The sequence below is a fragment of the Lithobates pipiens genome, unplaced genomic scaffold (genome assembly GCF_037356315.1).
Source record: "Lithobates pipiens isolate NorthernLeopardFrog02 unplaced genomic scaffold, aLitPip1_a1.2 Scaffold_27, whole genome shotgun sequence".
In the NCBI taxonomy this organism is placed as follows: Eukaryota; Metazoa; Chordata; class Amphibia; order Anura; family Ranidae; genus Lithobates; species Lithobates pipiens.
The window spans coordinates 64,941,282-64,967,730 of NW_027507788.1; the positions used below are offsets into that span (position 1 = coordinate 64,941,282).

Consider the following 26,449-nt stretch of genomic DNA (forward strand, 5'->3'; position numbering starts at 1 on the left):
AATTTTACTGTTGTCTTCTTTTTTTTATTAAAAAAAGAGAATTTTTTCCAAAAAAGTGCGCTTGTAAGACCGCTGCGCAAATACGGTGTGAAAAAAAGTATTGCAATGACCGTCATTTTATTCTATGGGGTGTTAGAAAAAAACAATATATAATGTTTACTCGGTTTATTAAAATTAATTAAAACCCCCAAACACCTGCCAGGGTGCTATCTAAGAAATAATCAATTTTTGAGAATGGTCTATCAGACAAAGGAGATAGCAGAGGTGTTCAAGTGCTACTATGGGGCACTGTATTCAGTAAACAATGGGCAACAGGACAAAGATAGAATAGGTAAAACGGAAGTTTTTTAGAAAGAGCGGGGCTCCCCTAAATATCTGAGAGTGACAGGGATATTTTAGATAAACCCATAACTGAGGAGGAAATTATGAAAGCATTACAAGAATCTGCCCCGGGTAAAAGCCCTGGGCACGACGGGTTCCCTACTTTCTACTTAAAAAAGTATAAATAGATCTTGGTACCGGTAGCATAGAGGCCCTGTCAGCATCAATAATAGTCATTTTGAAGGAGGGGAAAGATGGAATACTGTGCTCAAACTACAGACCAATTTCCCTGCTAAACGCTGATACAAAATGATATTGCAAAAGTTTTGGCAACAAGGATGAAAGACCTGATGAAAGATCTAGTCCACCTGGATCAGGTTGGGTTTATGCCAGGGAAAGTGGGGAGGGACAATGGAGTGAGAACCTTGCTCCTCCTCCAAAAAGTAAAAAATGATGGGTCCCCAAGTCTATTCCTGTCGATAGATGCTGAAAAAGCCTTTGATGGGGTAGACTGGGGACTCATGATAAAAACATTGCACTCTATGGGATTGGGCCCAAGAATGATCCAGTGGATCAAAGTACTATATAAACAACCGACTACAGCTATAAAAATTAATGGGGAGTTATTCCCCTCCTTCGAAATGAAAAACGTGACTAGACAGGGGTGTTCCCTCTTCCCGTTACTTTTCGTACTGTCCATTGAACCCCTCCTTGCAATGATTAGATCCAATACAGATATAGTTGGTTTTAGTATTGGGGACCAGGAGCACAAACTGGTGGCTTTTGCAGACGATCTGTTCTACATATCCAATCCTAGGATAACAATGCCAAATCTACTTAAAACACTAAAACAATATGGAGACATGTCAAACTTTAAAATTAACCTCAATAAATCTGAGATCTTAAGCATAAATGTAACTAAACAAGATGAGCAGAGTTTGCAAAAATATTTTCAATTCCCATGGAGGAGGGAGGGATTAAAATACTTAGGAGTAAAGCTGGCGTCTTCCCTGAACAAAATATATAAAATAAATTATATTCCCTTATTAGATGAAATAAAAAAGAAAGTAAAAAAAATAGCATCAAGACCCCCTCTCCTGGTCTGGATAAATCAACAAAGTTAAGATGGTCTTACTACCGAAGATTGCAAATAACACTATTATTTCAAAGCTTTAAAAGATATTATAATGAGATTTGTTTGGCAAAATAAAAAAGCTAGAATCTCATTCGTCGTTCTGAGACAGGGCAAAAAACAAGGGGGTTTAGCGGTCCCCGACCTTTAAAAAATATTATGCAGTGGTGTTGTCACGAGTGGTGGAGTGGGCGAGGGAGAAAAGTGAAAAACGATGGTTTAAAATAGAAAATGATATGTGTGGTGCATGGTTAAATAATATAATATGGAACCCCTCACAATACATGGTATTAGGAGATAAAACACATGAAATGACACGGAATGAACTTAAAATATGGGACTTGGAATGCTCTACCAATCAACATCCGCCTGGAAGAAAATCACCTGGCCTTTAGGAAAAAACTCAAGACCTTCCTCTTTTAGCAGATGATCAAAGCTCGCCACAGCGCCTAGAGGCGATTCAGTTCGCATTGTGCGCTATACAAGTATTTCATTCATTCATTCATTCATTCATTCACTTGGTCCATAAACAAGGTAAATGGGATTATAATTCACCGTTAATTTTTTGAAAAATGATGATTACCGGTATTTTATACCTGGGGAAAAGGACTATAGGAGGGAATTTGGATAAAAAGACATAATCCACAATTAAGAGATATAATAAAAAAAGGGAAAATAAACACACTATTTGAGCTAAAACAAAACAGATTTATTGGTGATAAATGAATGGCGCTACCTCCAGTTGAAGCCTTTTTATCAAGAATTTGCCTCAACCAATAAGAACAGAAGATTAATTAACACCACTAGAGCGGTTATGCACAGTTGGAAGTACAAAAAAGGATATTTCTAGGCTATAAAATATTGGTGGCAAATGAAGAACTGGAAGTACCGCCATTTTAAAAAAAATGGGGAAAATTCTTGGGGTCATTTGAGTATAAACACAAGATTGATAAGATTTTGTATTTAACACATAGCCCTGCTATTGACATCAGAAAGGCTGAAATGAACTATAAGTGCCTGACAAGGTGGTATGCAACACCAGATAAATTAAATAGCTACCCTGGAGTACCAACTGGAGAAATCTCAGGGGTGCTAGAGAGGCTGTAAGGGTATTGGAACAATGGCCCACTTGTGATGGACCTGCCCTAAAATTAAAAAATATTGGAAAGAAATTTTATAACTAATAAAGGAAATTATGGGAAAAGTTGTATCGGAAGACCCGTGGATATGCCTATTCCGTGGAGTAGAGGGACCAGTGAAACAATATAGGGAATCACTATTACCCTATCTGTTGAATGCAGCGAAAAGTCTTATACCAAAGAGATGGCAAGAGGAAGGTAGCCCTAAAATCCAGGATTGGGTTATTGCTGTTAATGGAAGGTACAGTACAACATGGAGAGTTTTAGATTCAGTGGGGAGGAAGAAAGAGAGGAAATGATGGATAAATGGGTGTGTTGGCAGGAGTTTTAGAAGACGTGGAGGTATGTCGAGGTTATGACCATCCGAGATCAGAGGGAATAAGCTGTCAAAAAGGAACATAAATAAAATGTATTGAGGGGAGAGTTGGGAGGGGAGGGGTGGTGGGGAGGGGATGGGATATAATGTATTGATTAGAGGAACTGTGTTTTGCAGTTTGTTTTATATTTTTTGTATTTTGTAATATGCTTGAAAAAAAAATTCTTCAGATATAGGTTCATTAACCACTTCAGCCGCAGAAGTATTTACCCCCTTAATGACCAGGCCATTTTTTGTGATACAGCATTGCGTCGCTTTAACTGACAATTACGCGGTCGTGTGACATTGTACCCAAACAAGGGAAGGGGTTAACACTAGGGGGTGATCAAGGGGTTAAGTGTTCCCCTAGGGAGGTGTTTCTTTTTATTTTATTTTTAAATTGTATTTTTTATTGAAAATATAAAGATAACAATGACACAGTATCTTATGCTTGCATAAGTGCACATGTAGACAGTAAGTCCATCATATAAGACAAATCAAAAACAGAGGGAGGGGGGATGGTGGGGGGGGGAGAAAGAGGAGGGGGGGACCAGGATATTTCAGCACATTCAGTATGTCTTCACAAAAATTAACAATTATTTGCGGTACAGATCAGCATTCGTCACAATCAAATAGGCATAGGACAGTGAGCAGGAAATATGGAAATTTCAATTTGAGCCTTAAACTCAGTGTAAGAGGTCCTAAATCAGAAGTCTATATTAAGCAGCAGCATACAGTTTAGAGCGATACCACAGATCCCAAATCATAGAGAACTGAGGCATAGTGTCATGGACTATGGCTGTAAGCTTCTCCATACGGCCGATATGTTCTAGGTTCTGCAAGACTTGGGGGAGAGTGGGCGGAGTACGGGATAGCCACCGTATGGGGATAGCTCTCTTAGCTGCTAACAAAATAAAGGTGGCGAGCTTCTGAGCATGTCTAGAGAGTCCAGGAACCGGTAACCCTAGTAGAAAATACAGAGGGTCTAGTGGGAGGGAAATCTCAAACAAGTCTTGGATGAAGGATTGTATTGTAAGCCAAAATGGGCGGATCAATGGGCATTCCCAGAAGATATGGAAATGGGAACCTATATCCCCTTGACATCTCCAGCACATCGCAGGTGTTTCTAACTTTAGGGGGAGTGGACTGAATGGGAGTAGAGAGAGATCGCTGTTCCTGATTAGTAGTAACAGCTGATCTCTCTCTACTCCCCTGTCAAAATGGGGATCCGACTTGTTTACACTGAAGATCCCTGTTCTGGCTCTCTGTGTAGCGATCGCGAGAGAAGTATAAAGGGATAGGAGAGCGGTAAAAGAAAACTAGCAAAAAAAAATCATGTACTACCAGGGGCCCACTGGTATATGCTATCTAGGGGGAGGTCTCTGGCCACACCGACACTACCACCCAAACCATCTGATTCTCATCTCCCCCATTGCAATACGAATTTATTGGAGTCTCCACCTTGTTCCGATAAAATAAAAAGATAAAAAAAAAGAATTTTACATAAAAAACGGAAATAGTTTGGCATGCATGTACACTTCTATAATCGCTGATATCTTCACCATATATCCCCCATTTACCTACCTTAATATTGCATACTTCTAATTTAGCATCCAGATGGCATCCATTCGGCAGCTTGATACATCCTGACATACTGATGTTAGCCTGCCAAAGCTCAAATCAATCCCCAAATTGGGAGCAAGATGAGGTCCGGGTGGCTTTAAGCTGATCATAATTATTAATAAAAACAGGTAGACAGATATAAGTATCACTGAGGTCTGCTGTCCTTGTGGGATTTCCACTCATATCCTTCTCTTAAAGTGGTTGTAAACCCACTTAAAAACAAACAAACTGCAAGACAAAGTCATAATAGCTAGTATGCATAGCATACTAGCTCATTATGAATTACTTACCTTAGATAAAAACCTCTCCAGCGGTCCTCGTACACCGCTCCGGCCGACGACATCACTCCTGGAGCTACTTACGGATATCGCGGGCTCTGGCGCTATGATTGGCCGGAGCCGTGATGAAGTAACGGCATACTAGCTAAATCAACGACACGGACGTGCCATTGCTTCAGTGTGCATTTGCCGATTATGTCGGCACATGCTGATACAGGGCAAAGCTCCTAAATCGCGCAGGTTTAGGAGATATCCAGGATAGCTACAGGTAAGCCTTATTATAGGCTTACCTGTAGCAAAACGTGCTTGTAAAGGGTTTACAACCACTTTAAATATATAGACCGTGGTGAGTGGTGATTATATAAAAATAAATTGCTCCACAGGTATCTAGAGCCAAGGAGGAGTAGGCAAATTGGTTCAGAGTGTTTCAGGAGTGATGGCACCACAAACTATCACTCCTAACATCTAAGGTATGCATTACATCGTCCCTGAACACTCATCCCGTCGATCTCCCCAACAAATAAACGACAACAATGGATGTCCACCACTGGTTCAGAGAGAGAAGGAGAGAGAGAGCAGAGCCACTCTGAGTGTAGTATGTTAGTTGCAAAGTCAAGTTTAATAGTAGTAAGTTAGACTCATATTTGAGTAGGTATAGGCAAGCATTTGTAGTAGATTCAGTCCATAAGGCTCCCTTGCATTCGGCTGGGCAGCAGTGATTGGCAATCCGCTGCCCAGCCGAATGCAAGGATGACTGGCTCATTTGGTTACCTGCAGGTTTGCGTCATAGCATGTGTGGAGAGGGCAACTACATATGACCCCCCCCCATAACAGGGCTACATATTTTAAACACATTTAAAGAAAGCCTCGCATAGGTGGTTAGTCCAATAATAGATGTATGCATATATCAGGAAGTCTGATTAATATAATCTTTGGGAGATATTCATATCCCCATATGGTACAATCCATTGCTCCAAAAGAAAATCAACACAAAAATAATCTCTAATTTAATAAAAAGACTTCACTTACTTAGGTCCACCAGGTCTTCATCTCTGTGGTTATCCTCTCTTACAGTAGATAGGCGAATGTCAATATCCTCAAAAGGGGCCAACCAGTCAGGCACTTCAATAGCTCAAGTGCCAAGGAATGTAAACTGGGCTGGCAGATGATCCAAATTCGATAATTGAAAAAATTTGCCTTGCTTTCTTACTTGAATATCAAATGGGTGACCCAAATGTAGGTCTCCCCATGGGCCTTTATATAGTGAAGAAGGAGCTTCACTATTCTTTGCATAGAATTTGATTTGATTTTGGATATATCAGGAAGGGTGGTAACCTTTGCTCCTCCTATTCTACCAGTCCCATTCACCAAGCTGTTCTTAGGATAGCCTCTCTAATGCAATAGTATTGTACTCTGCACAGCACATCACTGGGTCGATTAGCAGGAGGATTTCTAGGTCCGGCCACCCTGTGCATCCTGTCCAGTTTGATGTAATTTTCTGTGGGTCTCTCCATTATTTTGTTGCAGTAACTGTTGCATATAAATCTGTACCTGTAACCTCTTCAGAAATACTTTGCATGTTTGTTATGCCTTCTAGAGCGGTTTTCTTTGTCCTTCATTTTCAGTCGGATTGCAGTTATAGCTTAATGATGTACCTGTGTCTTCTCTATTATATCCAAATGCATTATAAGTTGTGCTGAGGTACTAGATACATTTTCTATTGTGGATGATATACCAGCCACCTGCTGTTTGATTGTGTCTACTTGCACCTTAAGAGCCTCTTTGATTTCAGAAGCCCAAGAGTTCATGTCTGCTTTTGTTGGCAGAGCTTTAAGCATGGATTGGATCTCATATGCTAACATTGTAGGCTCCAACTCACTCTGCAGCTAGTGAGGCAACAAGCCGCCATGCATGTTTGGAAGTAGTTGATGAAGACCTCCAATCTAGATGCTCTGTGGTATCTGGACTTTCCGGTGGAGGTACCACTTGTTTTTTTTTTTTTTTTGTGTTCCCTTTCGTGGTGCCATAATGGGGCATCCAGTGAAGCCGTGGAAAAGAAGACCTGCAAGTCTTACTGTTTGGGGATACTAGTACCAGCCTTAGATCTCCTTCATACTGGAATATAGTTTGATTCCTCTCTGCAGCCCTCTGATGATTATCAGGTGTAGTAGGTCTGCCTGGTCTGCTCGGAGCTCAGCTCATCAGTGTCTGCATGGCTCCATAGCCAGCCCCACCCCATCACCATAAAACTGTGGTTTTATTTCTATACAGTATGATCATCTAGATTTACTAATGAGCTATAAATAAAAATTACACACCAAGGCTTAGCTGGAGAACGTGCTAGAGTGTGCATTCCATAGCAAAGCACACTTGTTAATAAATTCCACATGTTCACTTTAGCCTTGGCTTGAATGTTGGTGCTCACATGAACAAATTATACACTTTATAAGCAAAGTGTTTGCTCATTCACACAGCATCAATGCTTCATCATACATGCATACACTTTAGGAAATCAGGTCCAGTGTCATGATTACAAAAAGAAATCAATATGTTAGGTTTATGTTTGCAGCTGAAGAATGAATGTGGTGAGTTGGCTGCATGGTAAAGCAGAACTTATTATTATAAGCTTACCTGTAGGTAGAGTGAATATCTCCTAAACGTGCACCATTTAGGAGATATTCACATTTGTAGCAGCCAGTGACATCACAGATGCATGCACACTACGCTCTGAATGGAAGGCACATTCAAGTGTACCCTCCATTCAGAATGTTATGCCGTGACTGTAACTACCATGCATATACATGGGAGTGATGTCATCGCAGCCTGCCATTCAAACAGCCAGGCGTGTGAACAGGGGAGGGCTGGCAGCCTTAGGCCTGGGGGGCAAGTCCAGCCAAGTGGCCCATAGAACCAGTGGTGGAAAAGTGATGGACCGGAAAACAGTCTCTAAGGTTTTTCATGATCACAAAGGTGGGGGGGGGGGGCAGGGAGTACAATGTGGCCCTCCAGGGCCTGTGGGGGACTTGTACTACCATGGCCTCCAGGAACTAAACTGCAAGCAAGTCCTTGTATGAATCCCTCATAGCTGAGGACCTGACCCCCCCCCCCCCCGCAACTAGTGACAAACTACAAGTCCCAGCATTAACCCCTGCGATCTAAGGATGTGTCCCATTATGTCCCACGGGTTCATGCTGTGCCCTGTAGTCCTTCACTAATGGGGGGGTGACACATCCTCAGCTCTGAGGGGTTTAAGCTGGGACAGTGGGACCTGTAGTCCTTCACTAGTTGGGAGGAGGCAGGGGTGTGTGATGCATCCTGAGCTCTGAGGGGTTCATGCTGGGACCTTTAGTCCTTCACTTTTGGGGTGTCACATCCCCAAAAGTAAAGGACTACAAGTCCCAGCATGAACCCTGGCTGAGATTTAAGAATGTGATCTCCTCCTCTGCTGCCGGCTCATGCTCCCATGACACACATATGTTTTAATTCATTCACTACTCCCAACATCACCTCAGGCAGCTTAATCATAGGCTCTAATAGGTTTCAAAATAGAGTGGATTCGGAGTGCAGACACCCAGGTGTGTTAAAAAAGCAAATTAATATTTGCTTTTCTAACACTGAACCACCTCTCTGCCAATCAGGAAGAGTGGGTCTGATACCTGTCACCTGATTGGCTGAAAGGACAGGCGCTCCTATAGGATGTCTAGCAGGAGGAAAAGCATGGAGGAAGCATAGAGAACACAGGAGCCGCTGCCTGTCACACAGCTCCCCGCCGTCACTCGCTGCCTGACCCGCCACTAAGATGGGGTAAGTGTCGGTCAGACAGCAGACGAGATGGGGTGCTGGTTAAATGCCGATGGGGGGGGTAACATTGGCTGCAATTGATGGGCACAGTGAAGCTGCAATTGATGGGCACAGTGGCTGCAATGGATGGCAGAGTGAGGCTGCAATTGATGGGGTTTCTTTTCAGTATTTTTTAGTTTGCACCCTCCCAAAACAAAAAAAAAAAACATTTTGAGCACCAGCCACCACTGACAGAGAGATATATCACTCCAAATTGTCCACACAGAGACCACTCCTCAACAAAATTGCTTGATTCCTTTATTAACATAGTAAATCCTTGTACACACTACTAGTTGTTTTTTTTTATTTTTATTTTTTTAACTCAATCAAGCAAGTTGAACAAAAACAAAAAAACTGGCAGCTCTTGTTGGAGCCGCTGAACATGAGCAAAAGTGACCTGGGCATTGATCACTTTTCAGCGGAGTGGCAGTGCCTGCTGCAAGTGTGTACAAGCTTTTGGGCGCACACTAGTGTGCTGCAGTTGGCCCGCAGAGCTTATGTACACAGTTTTCCTTTGCCGCAGTCCCATAGGCTTCTTTTAGGCTGTGCGCTTTTGCTGCAGTTTTTTTTTAAAGCAGACCAAAGATGCAGCCAATTTTGTGAACTTTCAGAAAATGCAGCAAAAATGTGCAAACTAATAGAAGTCTATGGGGCATGCAGGAAGACAGTGAGATCACCAACACTGCAGCCAAACTGCAGCAGACCAGTGTGAGCCCACTACATAATACATAGGGCCAGGTACTGCACAAGGCCGCTTCCTGAGCGTCCCATACAGAACACTGACGGATCTCAGTTTGAACATTACCGCCCACACTTCCTATTCACAGAGGCAGCACACAGGCTGCCTGGAGGGTGGGCGGGCACAGTGATAGAGGGGGCTGGAGGAGGCAGAGCGGATCCACCTTCTTCCATTGGGAGCCCTGCGTGTGGACCTTTAAGAAAGACCGGGTGAAGATGGGAGCCCTGTCAGTAGTGATAGCACAGCGCTGGAGGGATCCTCTTTACAGGTAAGTGCATACTATCACATTATAACATTACCCTTCATGGACACATTTTCTTTTTTTTGGGGGGGGAGGACACGTTTACTACCGCTTTAACTGCATCTGAGCCCCACAAATTGAAAGGCTATTTAATTCATTTTTGATATTCAAAGCAAACTCACCCATCATCCCCGTCGTAATGCTTTATTTTGTTAGAAAATCACCTTGAAATAACACCCTGGCCAGGCCAGAAATTTGGAAGCAATTGAAAAAATTAAAAAAAAGAAAAATTAAAACGAACTATATCTCCCTATCATTTTACTAAGGCTGGTAGCAAACGGATGAATAATATTTAATGCTGATTGAAATAGTTTAGTTCTGCTTTAAAGTAACAGTATAAAAAAAATTATCAAAGCCATATGAGGAAATATCCAGGCATGGGAATGTGTCATCTATTCTGAAGTTGCTCTCCAACATAGCACCATCTATACACTGAGCAGGGAAGAAGCCTTGTAGAATAATTGCTTTCCTACAGATGTGTAAAAGAGAATGTGTTTTCCAGCTGGGCAATAAATTAAATAAATCAGTGATTTGTAAATGTTCAGGGTTTTTGCACAGAGCAGCCTCATTCTTCCTCTTCTGGGGCCCTCTCCACTTGTCCTTTTCTCTGATTGCCCCGAATAGCAAGCCGCATGCGAGGTTGTGTGCATCCATAAACACACAGCGTGGAATGGTCACGCTTCCTCCTTTAGGAATTTGACTGACAGCAGAAGAAGCCAATGGCTCCCATTGCTATCAGTGCAGCCTGTCAGGGCAGAGAGAGAAAGGAGAAGAGCTGCAGCTCAGCACAGTGCTGGATTGATATAGGACTCAGGTAAATGTTAAGGTGTGGGAACAGGCATTGGAAGTTTTTTTTTTTTTCTTTAATGCAGAGAATGCATTAAAGTGCCATAATTTTTAGAGTTTAGAACCGTTTTACATATCTTGAAGCAGAAATGGTAATCTAAAGAATGTATAAACATGAATTCATTAATGTATGTAAGGACTGATCAACAAACTTATAGTATATCAGAATGGTGTTAGTATTATATTTCTTTTTTTTTTTTACAGACACAAGTCTTGTTTAATGATTATGAAGTCCCAGTGGTGTCTAACCTTGAACCGGTAAGTCTTTGCAGCAAGACCTAAACTCTTTAAGTGACTCCGTCAACAGAAAAAACTATATTCCAGTAAAGCCAAGCCCTCTTTGATTGCAAAAAAAGTGGAAACAGAGCTGCTGTCTGTAAATTCACACCATGGCATTTATTCCAGCTTGCTGATTTTCACCAACATAGGCTTTAGGCCACACTCTGATTCACCTGTTTTCACCCTGATTGGGATTAATGGTGGAGGTCCCAATTGAAGGCAGGGGCTGTGTGTCTGTGGAAACCAGCTACCTGGAATAAATACTATGGTTTGTTTTTGCAGACTACAGCTCTGTTTCCAGTTATATGCAATCTATGCCGAGCAGGACAAGCAAAAGGAACCAGCACTTGTTGCACAAGGAAGACCTGAGGAGTAATTGAACAGAGCTTTGAACAGTGCAATTACATTGTGAGAGTTCTACTGTAAGCCCCCATTGATGCTTTTCATCTGTGATGGGCTAAATAGTAGAACCCTTTATGATTAGGCCAATCACAAGTGTAAGGCAGCCAATACATGGTTTGAATCTTGGTTCCTTCTGAGGATTTGAACCGTGTATGGGCAGACTGAATGTACCAAGTTGGGTACAACCAGCATGCCAGGTTTTACCAGCGATTATCGATAGCCGCTGCTATAGCCACTAGCAATAATCACTGTCTTCTCTCGGCTGGGGCGGCTTCCCCTGTCAGGAGAAGACATTGGCAGGAGAGATTCTTGCATCAACACTATGTTAATGGGGGAAAATAGCAAATTTCCTGCAACCCGTGGTTTGATGTATACACAGGGTGTGTTGTATACACCACTTGTTAAGCTAGCCATAGATGGATCGGATTTCGGCTGGTTCAGCATGGACCAAACTAATTTTGATCCAGCTATGGCCAGTCCCGTTCGTGAGAAGTTGATCCAATGTTAAACTAATTGGGTAAACGAAATGCACTTTATAGGCACGTATAAAAAAGTATAACAAAATGTATTCAAAGTTCACAAATTATACATAAAAGACAGTATTGCACGTGTATTACATACAAAAAAAGCCAAAAGGGAAACAAGAAAAACATAAGAAAGAACGGGGGGACCCAGGGGTAAACCCCAAAACCGCAACAAACAGGCACTTTATTTTCCACTTTATGTGGAGTATGAATATTTATTTATTTCCACCAATCTCCTCTGGGCTGTGGCACAGCATAAAGGGGGATCCACTTGTCCTGATTAAAAAACGCTTGTTGTTTTGCTCGACATGTTTCGCAATCAAAGAATTGCTTCCTCAGCATACTCTAGATAGTATACAAACAAGAAAAAATATACAGTATCTTATTTACAAACTATTTCGTACATCTCACATTGTACACAAAACGCTTGTATGCACAAACTCTATCAATATGTACATCATATATGAACTCACCACTCTTCAAGCTAGGCGTGCTATGTGAAACAACCCATACCGCAGATGTACCGCTACCATCCCCAAGGGATATCCCTATCAGGTGTATTAGAGGGCCAAAGATGTATAGGGCCCCCCGCTTGTCCCTGAATCAGGACCGCTGTGCACATTCTTTTGATTAAACAGCTGGCTAATGAAAAAAAAAATCCATCTATGACCAGCTTTAGATTCACTGGAGTGTGGCTGTTTCGTATGTGGACATTGTGTGAAGGAATCAAAATGAACCTTTGTGAGTTAGGGTTCCATTCACTAAAGCAGATTGCATGTGGTATTTAGGTGTCCGGACACGTTTTACCTAAATATTGCATGCAATCCTGAAACTGTCAATTCACTACTGCGGTATTTATCGGAAACCGTTGAAAACGTTTGGTAAATACCCCATGAAAAGGCGTTTAACTCAATTCATGGAAGGAAATAAATAATTGAATGCATGAGTTAATGAAGTAGTGGTCCAGGCATGTGGTATTTAAGGAATGTAAAAATATAATAGCCAATTTTGTTTAGTCTCTATCCAATTTGCTCCATGAGGGAAAAAAAATAATTCCTGATACTCCAAATCCTCCAAAAAGCAATCAAATATTCGCTGGATCAAATTTACCTATAAATATTAGTATCCAGTAGGGATGAGCTTTCTGTTCGGGTCCAACATGAGTTCGTCACGAACATTGGCTGTTCACCCGTTTGTCAAAAACCGAACATTATGGGCTGTTTGCGCCAAATTCGAGCAGTGTGTAACGGCCCATAATGCACTGCGGGAGCACAGTGCATTGCTGTATGATGATTGGCCAGAGCATGCACCATGACCTGCATGCTTTGGCCAGTCACAGCATCCTCAGCTAAGAGAGCCATAATTGGCCAAAGGCAGGGTGCATTTCGCCAATCATGGCTCAGGGGTCTAAGTCCACGCCCACACTATATAAGGCTGACTGCACTTCGGTCTCGTGTAGTGTGTCCTTGCCAGCATGGACGGAGTGAGAGAGTGTCATTTAGATTGAGCACACATGCAGAAAAGTTGACAGAGTGCATAACTAAGCCCTCCTCATACTCTGTCACCCTGGCAGTTTGACTGCCAATGCAGCTGCCAAAGCGGCCTATTCCATTGGCTTAATGTCATCAGTCACTCCTTCCCTAGCCCCACCATCCTGCACAGAGGAGTCCCCCAAACTGTTCGAACACAGTGTCGGGTACATGCTGCAGGAGGATGCTCAGTGTTTTGAAGGCTCCGATGATGGTACCCAGGTTGAGGCCAGAGAGAGGGTATGCCCAAGAAGGACAAGAAACTGGCAATCATGTTCTCCCAGATTTGCTCCAGTGATGAGGAGGGAGGGGATGAGGAGGTCATTGACTCTAAGTGGGTGCCTGATAGAAGAGAGGAGGTGGCACATCTCCAACGAGGCAGGATGCCCTCCAGGGGCCAGCTTAAGGGTAGCCACCCCACTGCATCAAACTGCAGACCTAAGCATGTGCAGAGCACTGCTTACTCCCCGCGTATTTCGAAAAGTTCTTTGGTGTGGGCCTTTTTTGATAGGTGTGCAGCAGATCGCACCATTTCTGTTTTCAACATATGTCTGAAGCGCATCAAGCGTGGCCAAAAGAGCAGCCGCTTGGGCACCACATGCTTGACCAGAGATATGACGACCTCCCATGCAGTCCGTTGGCAACAGTACTTAAAAGACCCACACCAAAGAACAAGGCTGACCTCTCCTTGTTGGTCATCAGTTGGGATCTCCAACCCCACTATACCTTCAGTCCTCTCAGAAATCTGCACTGGGAGGAATGAACATGTAGAATTAGGTGTGCCAAGTACTTGCGGGCAATCTATCTCTACACCAACATCTGCTTGTAGCAGGCAAATTTCCCTACCCCAGTTGCTAAACCGTCAAAAGAAATTCGATCCCAGTCAGCCACATTCTCAGCGGCTGAATGCGAGCTTTGCTAAATTGCTAGCACTCCAACTGCTGCCTTTTCATCTGGTAGACTCTGCCCCCTTTCGTGAATTTGTGAAATGTGTGGTACCTCAGTGGCAGGTTCCCAAACGCCATTTCTTTTCAGGGAAGGCCAAGCTCTCTACTGCATGTGGAAGGCAATGTCTTGGCCTCGTTGGACAGGGCGGTCAGTGGTAAGGTGCATTTCCGCTGACTCATGGTCCAGCAGGCATGGACAGGGACGTTACCTTTCTTTCATGGCACACTCGGTAAGTCTGCTGGCAACTGGGAAGAATGCAGGACAGGGTGCAGTATTGTTGGAGCTTGTTCCATCACCACGCCTCCAAAATGCTAGTAGTGGTGATTATGGCACCAGGACAGGGTGAGGGGAGCTTGGCTTTTTTCGCCATGCCAGTGGCTACTGATCAAGGATTCATGCACTGTCCTGTCACCATTTGAGGAGACCATGAGGATGGTGAGCAGTGACAGTGCATGCATCAGTGAAACTGTCCCTCTTGTCTTCCGGTTGGAGCACATGCTTCATGGAATAATAGACAGGGCACTTGAGGCAGAACAGAGGGAGGAAGAGGAGGACTTCCTTACCTTTCAAGCCCCCCTTTATCCTGACAGTATTCCTGCAGGCCCGCCAATCACACAGGAAGAGGAGGAGGAGGATGTGAAATGTGTCAGCATGGAGGTGGAGCCTAGCACTCTGCATCAGCAGCAGTCTTCAAGGGATCGTTTTCAGTCCCCAGAAACCCATGGACTTGTACGGGGCTGGGAGGAGGTGGCTGTGGTTCATGTCATCCTTAGTGACCCAGAGGACTCGAGATTGAATGTCTCAGCAAACCTTCAATGCATGGCCTCCCTGATCCTGCAAAGCCTTCAAAAGGACCCTCGGATTCGTGGTATCAAGGAGAGGGACCATTACTGGCTGGCAACCTTTCTTGATCGACGTTACAAGGGTAAGGTTGCAGAACTTATCCAGCGTTCACAGAGAGAGGAGAGGATGAAACATATTTGGGAGGCCTTGCAGAAACATTTGTGCAATGCATTTCCAGAGCCTGGGAGGTTACAATTTTCTGGGCCTCCTGGACAACGTGTTGCTGAGACTTCAGTCAATTGCAGAAGGAGCAGTGGAGGAGGTGGCTGTCTGAGTGATGCGTTCAGACAATTCTTTAGTCCACAGCCCCAAGGTCTGATCGGTTCCAGCAACCATCGCCAGCGTCTGATTTGCATGGTGCAGGAATACCTAGGGGCAAGATCAGATCCATTGGGTCACTGGCCAGAGCTTGTACAATTTGCAATTGAGCTACTGGCCTGTCCTGGATCCAGCGTTCTTTCTGAACGCACATTCAGTGCTGCTGGAGGCTTTGTAACTGATCAGAGTGCACCTGTCCACCGATTTGGTTGATCGGCTCACCTTCATAAAAATGAATCAGTCTTGGATCACCAGCTACCAAGCAACTGATGCTGATGTAACCGACTCATTTTTCTATGAATGTGAGATCCCTTGAAGGCTGCCTATGCTAAGTGACTATCCTGTTATTCTGCGTGATTATCCTATTCCTCCTCAATGTTCATGTTAATAGCATCTAAGAACATTTTTTGTTTCAGGGCACTACCACCAGTGCCTAAGGCCCAATTTTCCTGCCCCTGTTTAACTGGGAAGTATTATTAATTTTTGCTGTAATATTTCGCAGCAGGACTCGTTCTTGCGCTCAACTAGAGTATCTGTGAGGGGTTACAGTGTTGTGGCACCACCATCACTGCCTAAGGCCCAATGTGTATGCCCCTGTTTAACAGGGGCACGTAATTAAAACTTTTGATCTAATATTTCACAACAGGGCCCGTTCTTGCGCTCAACAAGAGTATCTGTGAGGCTTTACAGTGTTGTGCCACCACCACCACCGCCTAACGTCCAATATTTCTGCCCCTGTTTAACAGGGGCATGCAATTACAATTCTTGATATAATATTTTGCAGCAGGGCCCGTTACAGCACCCACCAAGAGTAACTGTGAGGGCTTACAGTGTTCTGGTACCACCAAGATTTAAGGCCCAATTTTCTGCAGAGTGTATAGAGCAGGCTGCATAGCATATACAGGCGGTCCTCCATCTTCAAAGATCAAAATTACAAATGACTCCTACTTAAAAACGGAGGGAGACAACAGGAAGGGAGAGGAAATCTACTGCTAGGAAGGGAAATTCTCTTCTGTAAGAGTTAATATGGGAAAAAGGTGTCTCCAACCAATCCTTGTTTCTACCCAACATTTTCAAAATCCAATTCTCAATACAGAGGTGATGATAACCCTTCCCTATGTTATCCAAAAAGCTTTTAAATAGATTTTTTTAGCTGGAGCTACACTTAGAAAATGTACCTGTTCCAAATTACAAACAGATTCAACTTAACCACTTGCTTACTGGGCACTTAAACCCCCCTCAGTCCCAGACCAATTTTCAGCTTTCAGCGCTGATGCACTTTGAGTGACAATTACGCGGGCATACAACACTGTACCCAAATGAAATTTTTATCATTTTTTTCCCACAAATAGAGCTTTCTTTTGGTGGTATTTAGTTACAGCTCGGAGTTTTATTTTTTGCTAAACAAACAAAAAAAGATGCAAAAAAAAAAAAAAAAAAAATCATGTTTTAATAGTTTGTTATAAAATTTTGCAAACGGGTCATTTTTCTCCTTCATTGAAGTGCGCTGATTAGGCGGCACTGATAGGCTGCATTGGTGGGCACTGATGGGCTGCATTGGTGGGCACTGATAGGCTGCATTGGTGGGCACTGATAGGCTGCACCGGTGGGCACTGATAGGCATAGTTAAGGCGGCACTAATAGGCACAGATAAGGCGGCACCGATGGGCACAGATAAGGCGGCACTGATGGGCAAAGATGGGCACAGATAAGATGGCACGGATGGGTGGCACGGATAAGTGGCACGGATGGGTGGCACGGATGGGCACTGATGGGTACCACAGATAGATGGGACTGATGGGCACTGATAGGTGGCACTGATAGGTGGCTCTGATAGGTGGCACTGCTGGGCACTGATGGGCGGCACTGCTGGGCACTGATGGGCGGCACTGCTGGGCACTGATGGGCGGCACTGGGGTGCAGCACCTTTGAGCAGATTGGGTGGCACTGTGGGTGGCACTGTGGGTGGCACTGTGGGTGGCACTGTGGGCACTATGGGCACTGACGGGGGGCACTTACTTTTGCTTTTATTTAATTTCAGGATGGCACTGCGGGTGGCAGGTGGGCACAGGCAGGTGGTCCCTTGTATTGATGGCCGTGATCGGGACTGATGTCCCGATCACGGCCGCCGGTGATCGGCTTTTTTTTTCTCTCCTCGCGCTGTCAGCGCGAGGAGGAATAATAGCCGATTACCGGCTCCGTTCTATCACATGATCAGCTGTCATTGGCTGACAGCTGATCACGTGATAAGGGGTCGGGATCGACCCCTTACACGGATCGGTGATCAGGCGAGTCTCACGGACTCGCCGATCACAGAGCGCGACGTAGTCCCGGAAATGTAGGTCCGCGCTAATGCCGTCATTTGGCAATAGCGCGGATCTGAAGTGGTTAAGAACAAACCTACAGTCCCTATCTTGTTTGTAACACAGGGACCGCCAGTATGCTGCTGCTGTTCAGAGTATATGGGGCCCCACGTCTTTTTTTTTTTTTTATTTGGGTGGAAATTACATTACAGCCGCAAGCAGTTCGAATCATTTTTTATAAATGTCATTTTGTTCAGGGACTGTTTTAAACACAGGAAACACACGACACTTTACAGGCATACTATAGACACCTCCCAGGTGCGATATTTAAAAGAATATTTCACTTTTATTTTTTCACTTTAAGCATCACTGCTCCCGAAAAAACTGTCGTTTTTGAAAAACTTTTTTTTGCATTGATACATGTCCCCTGGGTTAGGACCCAGGTCCCCAAACACTTTTTAGGGCAATAACTTGCATATTAGCCTTTATAATTTGCACTTTTGATTTTTTTATGTTCGAGTCCCATAGACTCTAATGGGGTTTGCGTTTTCGCCTCATCCTTAGTATCCAGTTATATTTAGTTTTAGGAAAGAATCTAGGCCTTTTTAAAAAAAAAAATCTACAGAGCTGGACAGAACCAGTTATTGAGGGAGTTTATTTCACATTTTCACAGCTCTTACTGTGAATAAGCCTTTCCATATTCGGAGTTTAAATTTCTTCAACTCCAGGCATAAAGAATCCCCCTTTTCCTCTGTTTTGACCTTAGTTAAGTAAATAACTGTACACCAAGTTCTCTAAATTGACCACTTATGTATTTGTACATGCTGATCATATCTCCCTTAACCCCTTCACACTGACCGTACACAAATCTGTGTTCATGGCTTGAAGGTGCTCACCCCAGTATCGTTTCTAGAGCGCAAGGATGGCTCTTTAGTGATAACAACCTACAGCTAAAAGGAGCGGGAGGGTATGCTTTCTGCCTCTCTTCCCAGGCTTCCTGTCCCACCGGGAGACTTGAGACACCAGCCACCAGCTTGGCTGAGACCCAGATTCGGCTCTGATCGGGTCTCCAATGTAATATCCTGGATGCGACATTGCGACTTCACTGTTTCCGGTTTACTGTTTTTTGGCGATCTGAATACTTTTAACCACTTGCCGACCGCCGCACGATGATGTACGTCGACAGAATGGCACGGGCAGGCATATGGGCGTACATGCACGTCCCTGCCTTCCCGCGGGTGGGGGGCCCGATCGGGCCCCCCCCCCCGGTGCCAGCGGCGGTCGGTATCCGTTCAGGAGCGATCCGGGATGAGGGGGCGGCCATTCATTCATGGCTACCCCCTCGCGATCGCTCCTGACGAATGGAAGTGACGCATGACATCACTTCCTCTCCTGTAATGTAAACACAGGCAGAGGAAGTGATGTAATCTCTCCTCCGTGTCGGTATTTTTCGTTCCGGCACCGAGGAGAGAGGATCGGTGAGTTGCACCAACATGACACTACACAGTAGAACATGCCAGGCACACTTTCACCCCCCGATCACCCCCCCCAATCACCCCTGCCCCCCCAGTCACAGTGACACCAATTGCATTTTTTTTTTTTTTGCATTGGTGTCATTTGTGACTGTAATAACTGTTAGGGCAAGCCCCCTTTAGTTCTAAGGTACCCCCCTAACCCCTCCAATAAAGGTTTAACCCCGTGATCACCCCCCGTCGCCAGTGTCACTAAAGCTGGGTTCACATTGCAGCGGTTTATGAGAACAGATGTGATTCGCACCGCACTGCAGTGCAAATCACATCCGATCTCTGTGCGATTCGAGTTCAGCCATACAGATAGTATGGCTGAATTTGCGTCGCACCCGCCGCACCCGCCGCAAACTCGCACGGGACCCTTTTTTTGGTCCGCAGCAGAATCGGATCGCATGGGTGTTCACACCATGCGATCCGAGTTTGCAGATCGCACAGCGATATGCGAACTGATCTGGGGGTGTCATTAACATTTCACTGACACTCCCAGCAGTTCGCATAGGGCAGTGTGAACTGCCGCCGGGAGGCATCCGATGCGGGAACCCGCTGCGGATTCGTGGCGTTCCCGCATCGCTCCAGTGTGAACCCAGCCTAATAAACGATCGTTTTTCTGATCGCTGTATTAGTGTCACAGGTGACGCTAGTTAGGCAGGTAGGTATTTAGGTTCGCCGCAGCTTTTTATAGCGCCAGGGACCCCCATATACTACCGCATAAAGCCCCCTGATTGCCCCCTAGTTAACCCTTTCACCAGTGATCACCATATAACTGTTACAGGTGACGCTGGTTGGTTAGTTATTTTTTTTATAGTTTCAGGGCACCCGCCATTTATTACCTAATAAAGGTTTAACCCCCTGATCACCCGGCGGGTGATATAAGTTTGAGGGTCAGATAAGGTCTGCGTCGCCCCAGGCAGCGTCAGGTTAGTGCCAGTACCGCTAACACCCACGCACAAAGCATACACCTCCCTTAGTAATATAGTATCTGATCAGATCTATATTGGCGTCGCCAGCAGTTTAGGTTTCCCAAAACGCATTGTTAGCGGGATCAGCCCAGATACCTGCTAGCACCTGCGTTTAGCCCCTCCGCCAAGCCCAGACCAGCCCACCCAAGTGCAGTATCGATCGATCACTGTCACTTACAAAACACAACACACATAACTGCAGCGTTTGCAGAGTCAGGCCTGATCCCTGCGATCGCTAACAGTTTTTCTTGTAGCGTTTTGATACAGTCGCTGACAGCCTAGGTGCTTTTTTTACCTGTGAGTCTCACTAGTGTACCCCTAAATTTAGGGGTGTCTACTTTCCAAAATGGGGTCATTTGGGGGGGGGGGGGTTTGTGCCATCTTGGCATTTTATGGCCTTCAAAACTGTAATAGGTAGTGAGGAGTGAAGTCAAAAATTTACGCCCTTAGAAAGCCTGAAGGCGGTGCTTGGTTTTCGGGGCCCCGTACGCGGCTAGGCTCCCAAAAAGTCCCACATATGTGGTATCCCCGTACTCAGGAGAAGCAGCAGAACTTATTTTGGGGTGTCATTTCACATATGCCCATAGCATGTGTGAGCAATATATCATTTAGTGACAACTTTGTGAAAAAATAAAATAAAAATAAAAGTTTGCAATTTTCCCGCAACTTGTGCCAAATATACAATATTCCATGGACTCAACATGCCTCTCAGCAAATAGCTTGGGGTGTCTACTTTCTAAAATGGGGTCATTTGTGGGGCTTTTGTGCCATCTTGGCATTTTATGGCCTTCAAAACTGTGATAGGTAGTGAGGAGTGAAATTACAAATGTATGCCCTTAGAAATCCTGAAGGCGGTGCTTGGCTTTCGGGGCCCTGTACGCAGCTAGGCTTCCAAAAAGTTGACCACATGTGGTATCCCCGTACTCAGGAGAAGCAGCAGAATGTATTTTGGGGTGCAATTCCACATATAACCATGGCATGTGTGAGCAATATATCATTTAGTGACAACTTTGTGTAAACCGCTTGAGGTAAAAAAATAAAATATTCAATGGGCTCAACATGCCTCTTATCAATTTCCTTAGGGTATCTGCTTTCCAAAATGGGGTCATTTGGGGGGGTTTTGTACTGCCCTGCCATTTTAGCACCTCAAGAAATGAGATAGGCAGTCGTAAACTAAAAGCTGCGTAAATTCCGGAAAACGTACCTTAGTTTGTAGATGTGACAACTTTTGCGCAAACCAATAAATATACAGTTATTGACTTTTTTTTTACCAAAGACATGTGGCTGAATACATTTTGGCCTAAATGTATGACTAAAATTGAGTTTATTGGATTTTTCTAATAACAAAAAGTAGAAAATATAATTTTTTTTCAAAATTTGCGGTCTTTTTACGTTTATATCGCAAAAAATAAAAATCTCAGAGTCAGTCAAATACCTTTTAAAAGAAAGCTCTATTTGTGGGAAAAAAAGGACGCAAATTTTGTTTGGGTACGACATGGCATGACCGCGCAATTACCAGTTAAAGCAGCGCAGTGCCAAATTGTAAAAAGACCTCTGGTCATTGACCAGCAAAATGGTCCGGTCTGAAAGTGGTTAAGTGCAAATGAGGAATCAGGGGTCTGAAAGACCCCCGATCTCTCCATAAAGAGTACCTGTCACTGCCTATTACTGTCACAAGGGATGTTTGCATTCCTTTTAACAGCAATAAAAGTGATCAGATTTATTTATTTTTTAAAGGGACAATTTAAAAAATAAAAATAAAAATGAAAGCGCCCCCGTCCCATCATGCTCGCACAGCAAAGACAAGACATAAGTAAGTCACGTCCACAAATGTAAACAGTATTCAAATCATACATGTGAGGTATTGTCACGATCGTCAGAGTGAGAGCAATAATTCTAGCACCAGGCCACCTCTGTAACTCTAACTTGGTAACCGTCAAAATTTTTTAAAGTGTCACCTATGGAAATATTTAGGTAGCGTAGTTTGTCCCCATTCCACAAGTGTGCGCAATTTCAAAGCATTACATGTTGCGTATCTATTTACCCGGCATTGCATCGTCTTTCACATTATACAAAACAATTGGGCTAACTCTACTGTTTATTTTTTTTTATTCGAGAGTGTCTTTTTCTCACCCAAAAAAATGCATTTGAAAGACCACTGCGCAAGTACCTTGTGACATCAAATATTTCAATGATCCCTGTTTTTTTAACTAGGGTCTCTGCTAAAAAAAAAAAATATTAAATATATAAAATATAAAATTGTAAGACATCTTGTAGCAAAAAATATGGATTTTAACTTGTAAGCAACAAATCAAGTCAGAAATAGGTTTAGACGTGAACGGGTTAATCTCCTTTTCTCAAGAGAGAATAAATTCAGTTCAGGTAATCTTTCCTCATAGCTGAGCTCCTCTATGGCTCTCATCAGTTTGGTTGCCCTTCTCTGCCCTTTCTCCAGTTCCCCAATATCCCTTTTGAGAACTGGTGCCCAAAACTGAACTGCATATTCCAGATGAGGTCTTACTAATGATTTGTATAGGGGAAAAATTATATTTCTCTCTCTGCAGTCCATCCCTCTTTTAATACAAAGGATTTTCCTTGCTTTGGAAACTGCAGCTTGGCATTTCATGCTACTATCAAACTTATGATCTCCCGGAACACCCAGATACTTCTTCCCCACTGATTGCTCCAGGTGTACTGAGTCTAGTATGTGTGTATTTTGTAGGATGGATGTATGATCCTTTGTTGGCATCCTACCTTTCCTTCCTTGAGTTATCTTGAGAAAAGGCCAAGTGTGCTGTCTGTTTTAGATGTGAGCCTTGCTATGTGCTGTTTTCTGAAATATTGTAAAATACTTATCTGTTCTAAGTTTCTTTCACTCCTATTTCTGTTAAAGTAGATTTCCAGCCTAAAATAAAAATAAAATAGCCCATTGAAATATTAAATGAAAAAGCATTTTTGGCTGCAATACTCAGGCCACTGCTGCCTTTCGTAGGACTTCTTTTCCACTTCAAGATTCTTTAAAGTGGTTGTAAACCCTCCCTAGTGACTTTTACCTATAGGTAGCGGAAATAACTCCTAAACGTGTGCCGTTTAGGAGATATTTCACTTGTAGTGCGCCAATGTACAATGTAAAGAAACAGACCTCCGTGCCGTTTCTTTCCCAGCGTGTGCCGTTGCTGACGGCTCCCGCGCACATGCCACAGAGCTGGAGTCCTCGCCCCCCGGAAGGAAGAGGGACGCAGGCTGCACAGGGGACAGCGATGGATTTGTTTGCAGGTAAGTGCCACATAATAGGCTAGTATGCATCGCCCATTATGTGACACTTACCTGCAAAATAGTCCATTGCTGTACCCTGTGCAGGCTGCGTCCATTTTCCCATTATGCTTTTAATTTGCAGGCTTTTCAGGGACCAAAAGAGGAAGTAAAACCCATCAGGGTTTACTTCCTCTTTAAGTCTCATAATAAGAAAGTACTGGCATGCAAAATGCAAAGCTGCACAATTCTACACTTCTAATAATGTTCTAAGAATGTTTTCCACTAGTCCTTTAATGGGAAGTTGGAGAGTAAATACATTGGGTCTTCCATGTGACAGTATATTGAGTTGTTTATACTGAATGTTTGCATTAAGAATATAGAACAAACAAATTGTTCTTTTTTTGTTCCATAGGATAAACACTGTTTAGTGCTCTGGCAGATCTATGATACTTATACCATGCTGAAGAATTTAACAGTAAAAGCTCAAATTGACCTTAAGGAACGTATAATAAAACTTCTAAGAGAACTTCAATCTGTACAAGACTGCACATTTTTGGTATGTATGTGTTCTGTTCATACTAGAGCAGTGGTCTCCATATCTAAATGGGTCTTTAATCATATTTGAACTTGTTGGTAAATCTGATTTTCAAATGTGCATTAATGCAAAACAGGGCTGTTAATGCTATACAATAGTAAAACTCAACTATATTCCGCTACACAACCTAAAACAAGTTTTTTTGCATGTGCACCTGTTTGACATTTAGTTCTTCTATTGTGTTTGGGTACATAGCTCTTTGGAATGCATCCCTAATATTGTTTTTTTTTCTTTTAGTAGTAGAGTAAAAAGGAATTTTCAGGGTTTTAAAACTTTAAACAGAGTACATAGAAAGAGAGTGAAAAAACATAGACGTATAACATTAGAACAAAAAGACAGGTTATAAAAACGATTGCTGAATAACAAACCCAAATCTATACAAGTAGGATTAGTATGGTCCATTAAAATATCTGAGACCTGGAGCTGGGTGGAGTATAAAATCTGATATAGTCATCTGGGAGATGACCTAGCTCAGTCAGAAAGTAGACCACCATATCAGGATGTTATATGACAGGCAAAGGGAAACAAACAAAAAAAATATTCCTCATCTCCTAGAAATCATTGCAAATCTTGATGAAAACAAGTGACAATGAAAGTAGGTTATGTCTATGTAGCACCCTCTACTTAGGTAGGTGCTTTACTAAAGGTGAGATTTTGGTGAGTGCAGGTAAATTTAGGCAGACCTAGCTGGAAGCTAGGCCTGTTTGTTTCGATCTGCGTGGGCTGGGAGTGGTTTAGAATAGGCTGCTGACTCACAGATAGCATCACTTCTCAGTTACCTCCCTCTGGCTTCTAAAGGATTCTAGAAGAGAGGAGGGGAAGATAGGGGGAGCTGCCTTGGGTGTTCTAAGGAGCCCTGACCAATCCCCAACCTTGATTTTCAGGGGGCAGGCCTCCTTTAATACCTAGAGTCAGCCCAGCTGGGGAGTTGTTGTTGCCAGGTGGAAGAACTGAGGAGGGAGTACTAAGTTGTTGGGGCCTTTGAGGGCTCTCCCCATTCTGGGGGGTAACCTTGAGCCTGGGACACGGGCGCAGGAAGGATCCCTTCAGGAACACATGAATTATCTGGACAGGAGGCACAGAGAGGAGTCAGGACAGCAGGAGCTAGTACTGCCGGGCATGTCTTAGGGTGGGAACCACCGGTGTGTGCGCATCCAGGAGGGCTGGTGAGTGACGTGCTATCAGGAGTTCTGGAGAGGCATACCAGAGAGGACTGAGAGGCAATAGTCAGAGCTGGGTGGGGAGCCAGTGAGGATTGCAATGTCAAAGGCAGTGAAGTTGGGCAGCTGCAGCCAGGAGGACTGGCAGGGCCTGAAGAGGGATTGCTGGGAGCAATAGTCCACCACAGGACACCTAGCACTAAAGACTTTCTGTTTTATTTTTGCTACACTAAAAGGGGCCCGTGGTTCCTGACTACAAATGGTGATTTCTAGGGCTTGACTGAGTCAGTGTTGGGCCCAACCACATGCTAAATGTGCCTGGAGTCAAGTGTTGTGCAGGAGGAAGAGATACTGTTAGTCTGCAAGCAAGTGTTGTGCAGGAGGAGTTTGGAGAAGTGTTAGGTACAAAGAGTACATAGTTCTGTCCCAAACTGACGGTTCTATAATTCCACTGGGTATCCCATATGTAGCAAAGTCTCAAGCTTCCTTCAGTCTAATGAGAACCTCTAGGGCCAAAGATAGCTGACATCCTTCTATATGTAGTGGGTTGTGGGACATAGTGGGTGCAAGGTGGATAAATTATCTTCCTCAAAAGTCACCCCTACCTCTCTCCTGGATCCTTGCTCGGCACATCCGATACTTGTCAAGCTTCACCCCACTGACCTGCTTGGTCCCAGACTTCACACACAAGGCTGCTCTACAAGCAACAGCTGCGCTGGTGGGGTTCCTGACTTGATCACCGCCTGAAGTTTCCTGTTACTCCAGTCGGTAAGAATACTGCTCCTGTACTTGCTTTAGTTACTCATTGTGGTCCCTGGTAACAAGGTTGTTTGTCCCTTAGTGGCTAAAGCTTCCCCTCCACCTCCGACCACTGACAGGTTCTCCGGCCAACAGAACCATTGATTCTGGTTGGACTGCAAGCCGCAATCCCAACCCTGCACTGCTCTCTTGCTTCTGGATAGGCTCTCAGACAGCGTAGAAGCCAGATGCCCTCAGGATAGGTCCAATTTCCTGCCTAGCAGCCTGGAGCAACATGACACATGTCCACCCAGACAGCCATCCAGGTGGGACTGAACATAGATCACCTGACTTCACCTGAATATATAGGCTTTCCCAGCAGGTCAAGGGATTTAAGAAAACCCCTGCCCATTGGCTGAGATACCCCATATACCCAAAACCTGACCTTGAGTTGCTCTTCTCATATCTAGTACCACCAAGTACCTGGCCACCT

General features: G+C 44.0%; 1 protein-coding gene across 12 annotated transcripts in view; it reads left to right on the plus strand.

Annotated features, from left to right (window-relative positions):
* The window catches only part of FLT3LG (fms related receptor tyrosine kinase 3 ligand), a 601,019-nt gene that overhangs the window by 418,760 nt on the left and 155,810 nt on the right, over positions 1-26,449 (plus strand). For all 12 annotated transcript variants that reach the window (XR_013263162.1, XR_013263163.1, XM_077457020.1 and 9 more), the window contains 2 exons: positions 10,779-10,832; positions 23,876-24,019. Coding sequence is in view for 10 of the 12 variants with exons in the window: in XM_077457020.1 (XP_077313146.1) it covers positions 10,779-10,832; positions 23,876-24,019 (198 nt within the window). In the remaining 2 variants the exon portion in view is untranslated. The remainder of the gene's footprint in view (positions 1-10,778; positions 10,833-23,875; positions 24,020-26,449) is intronic.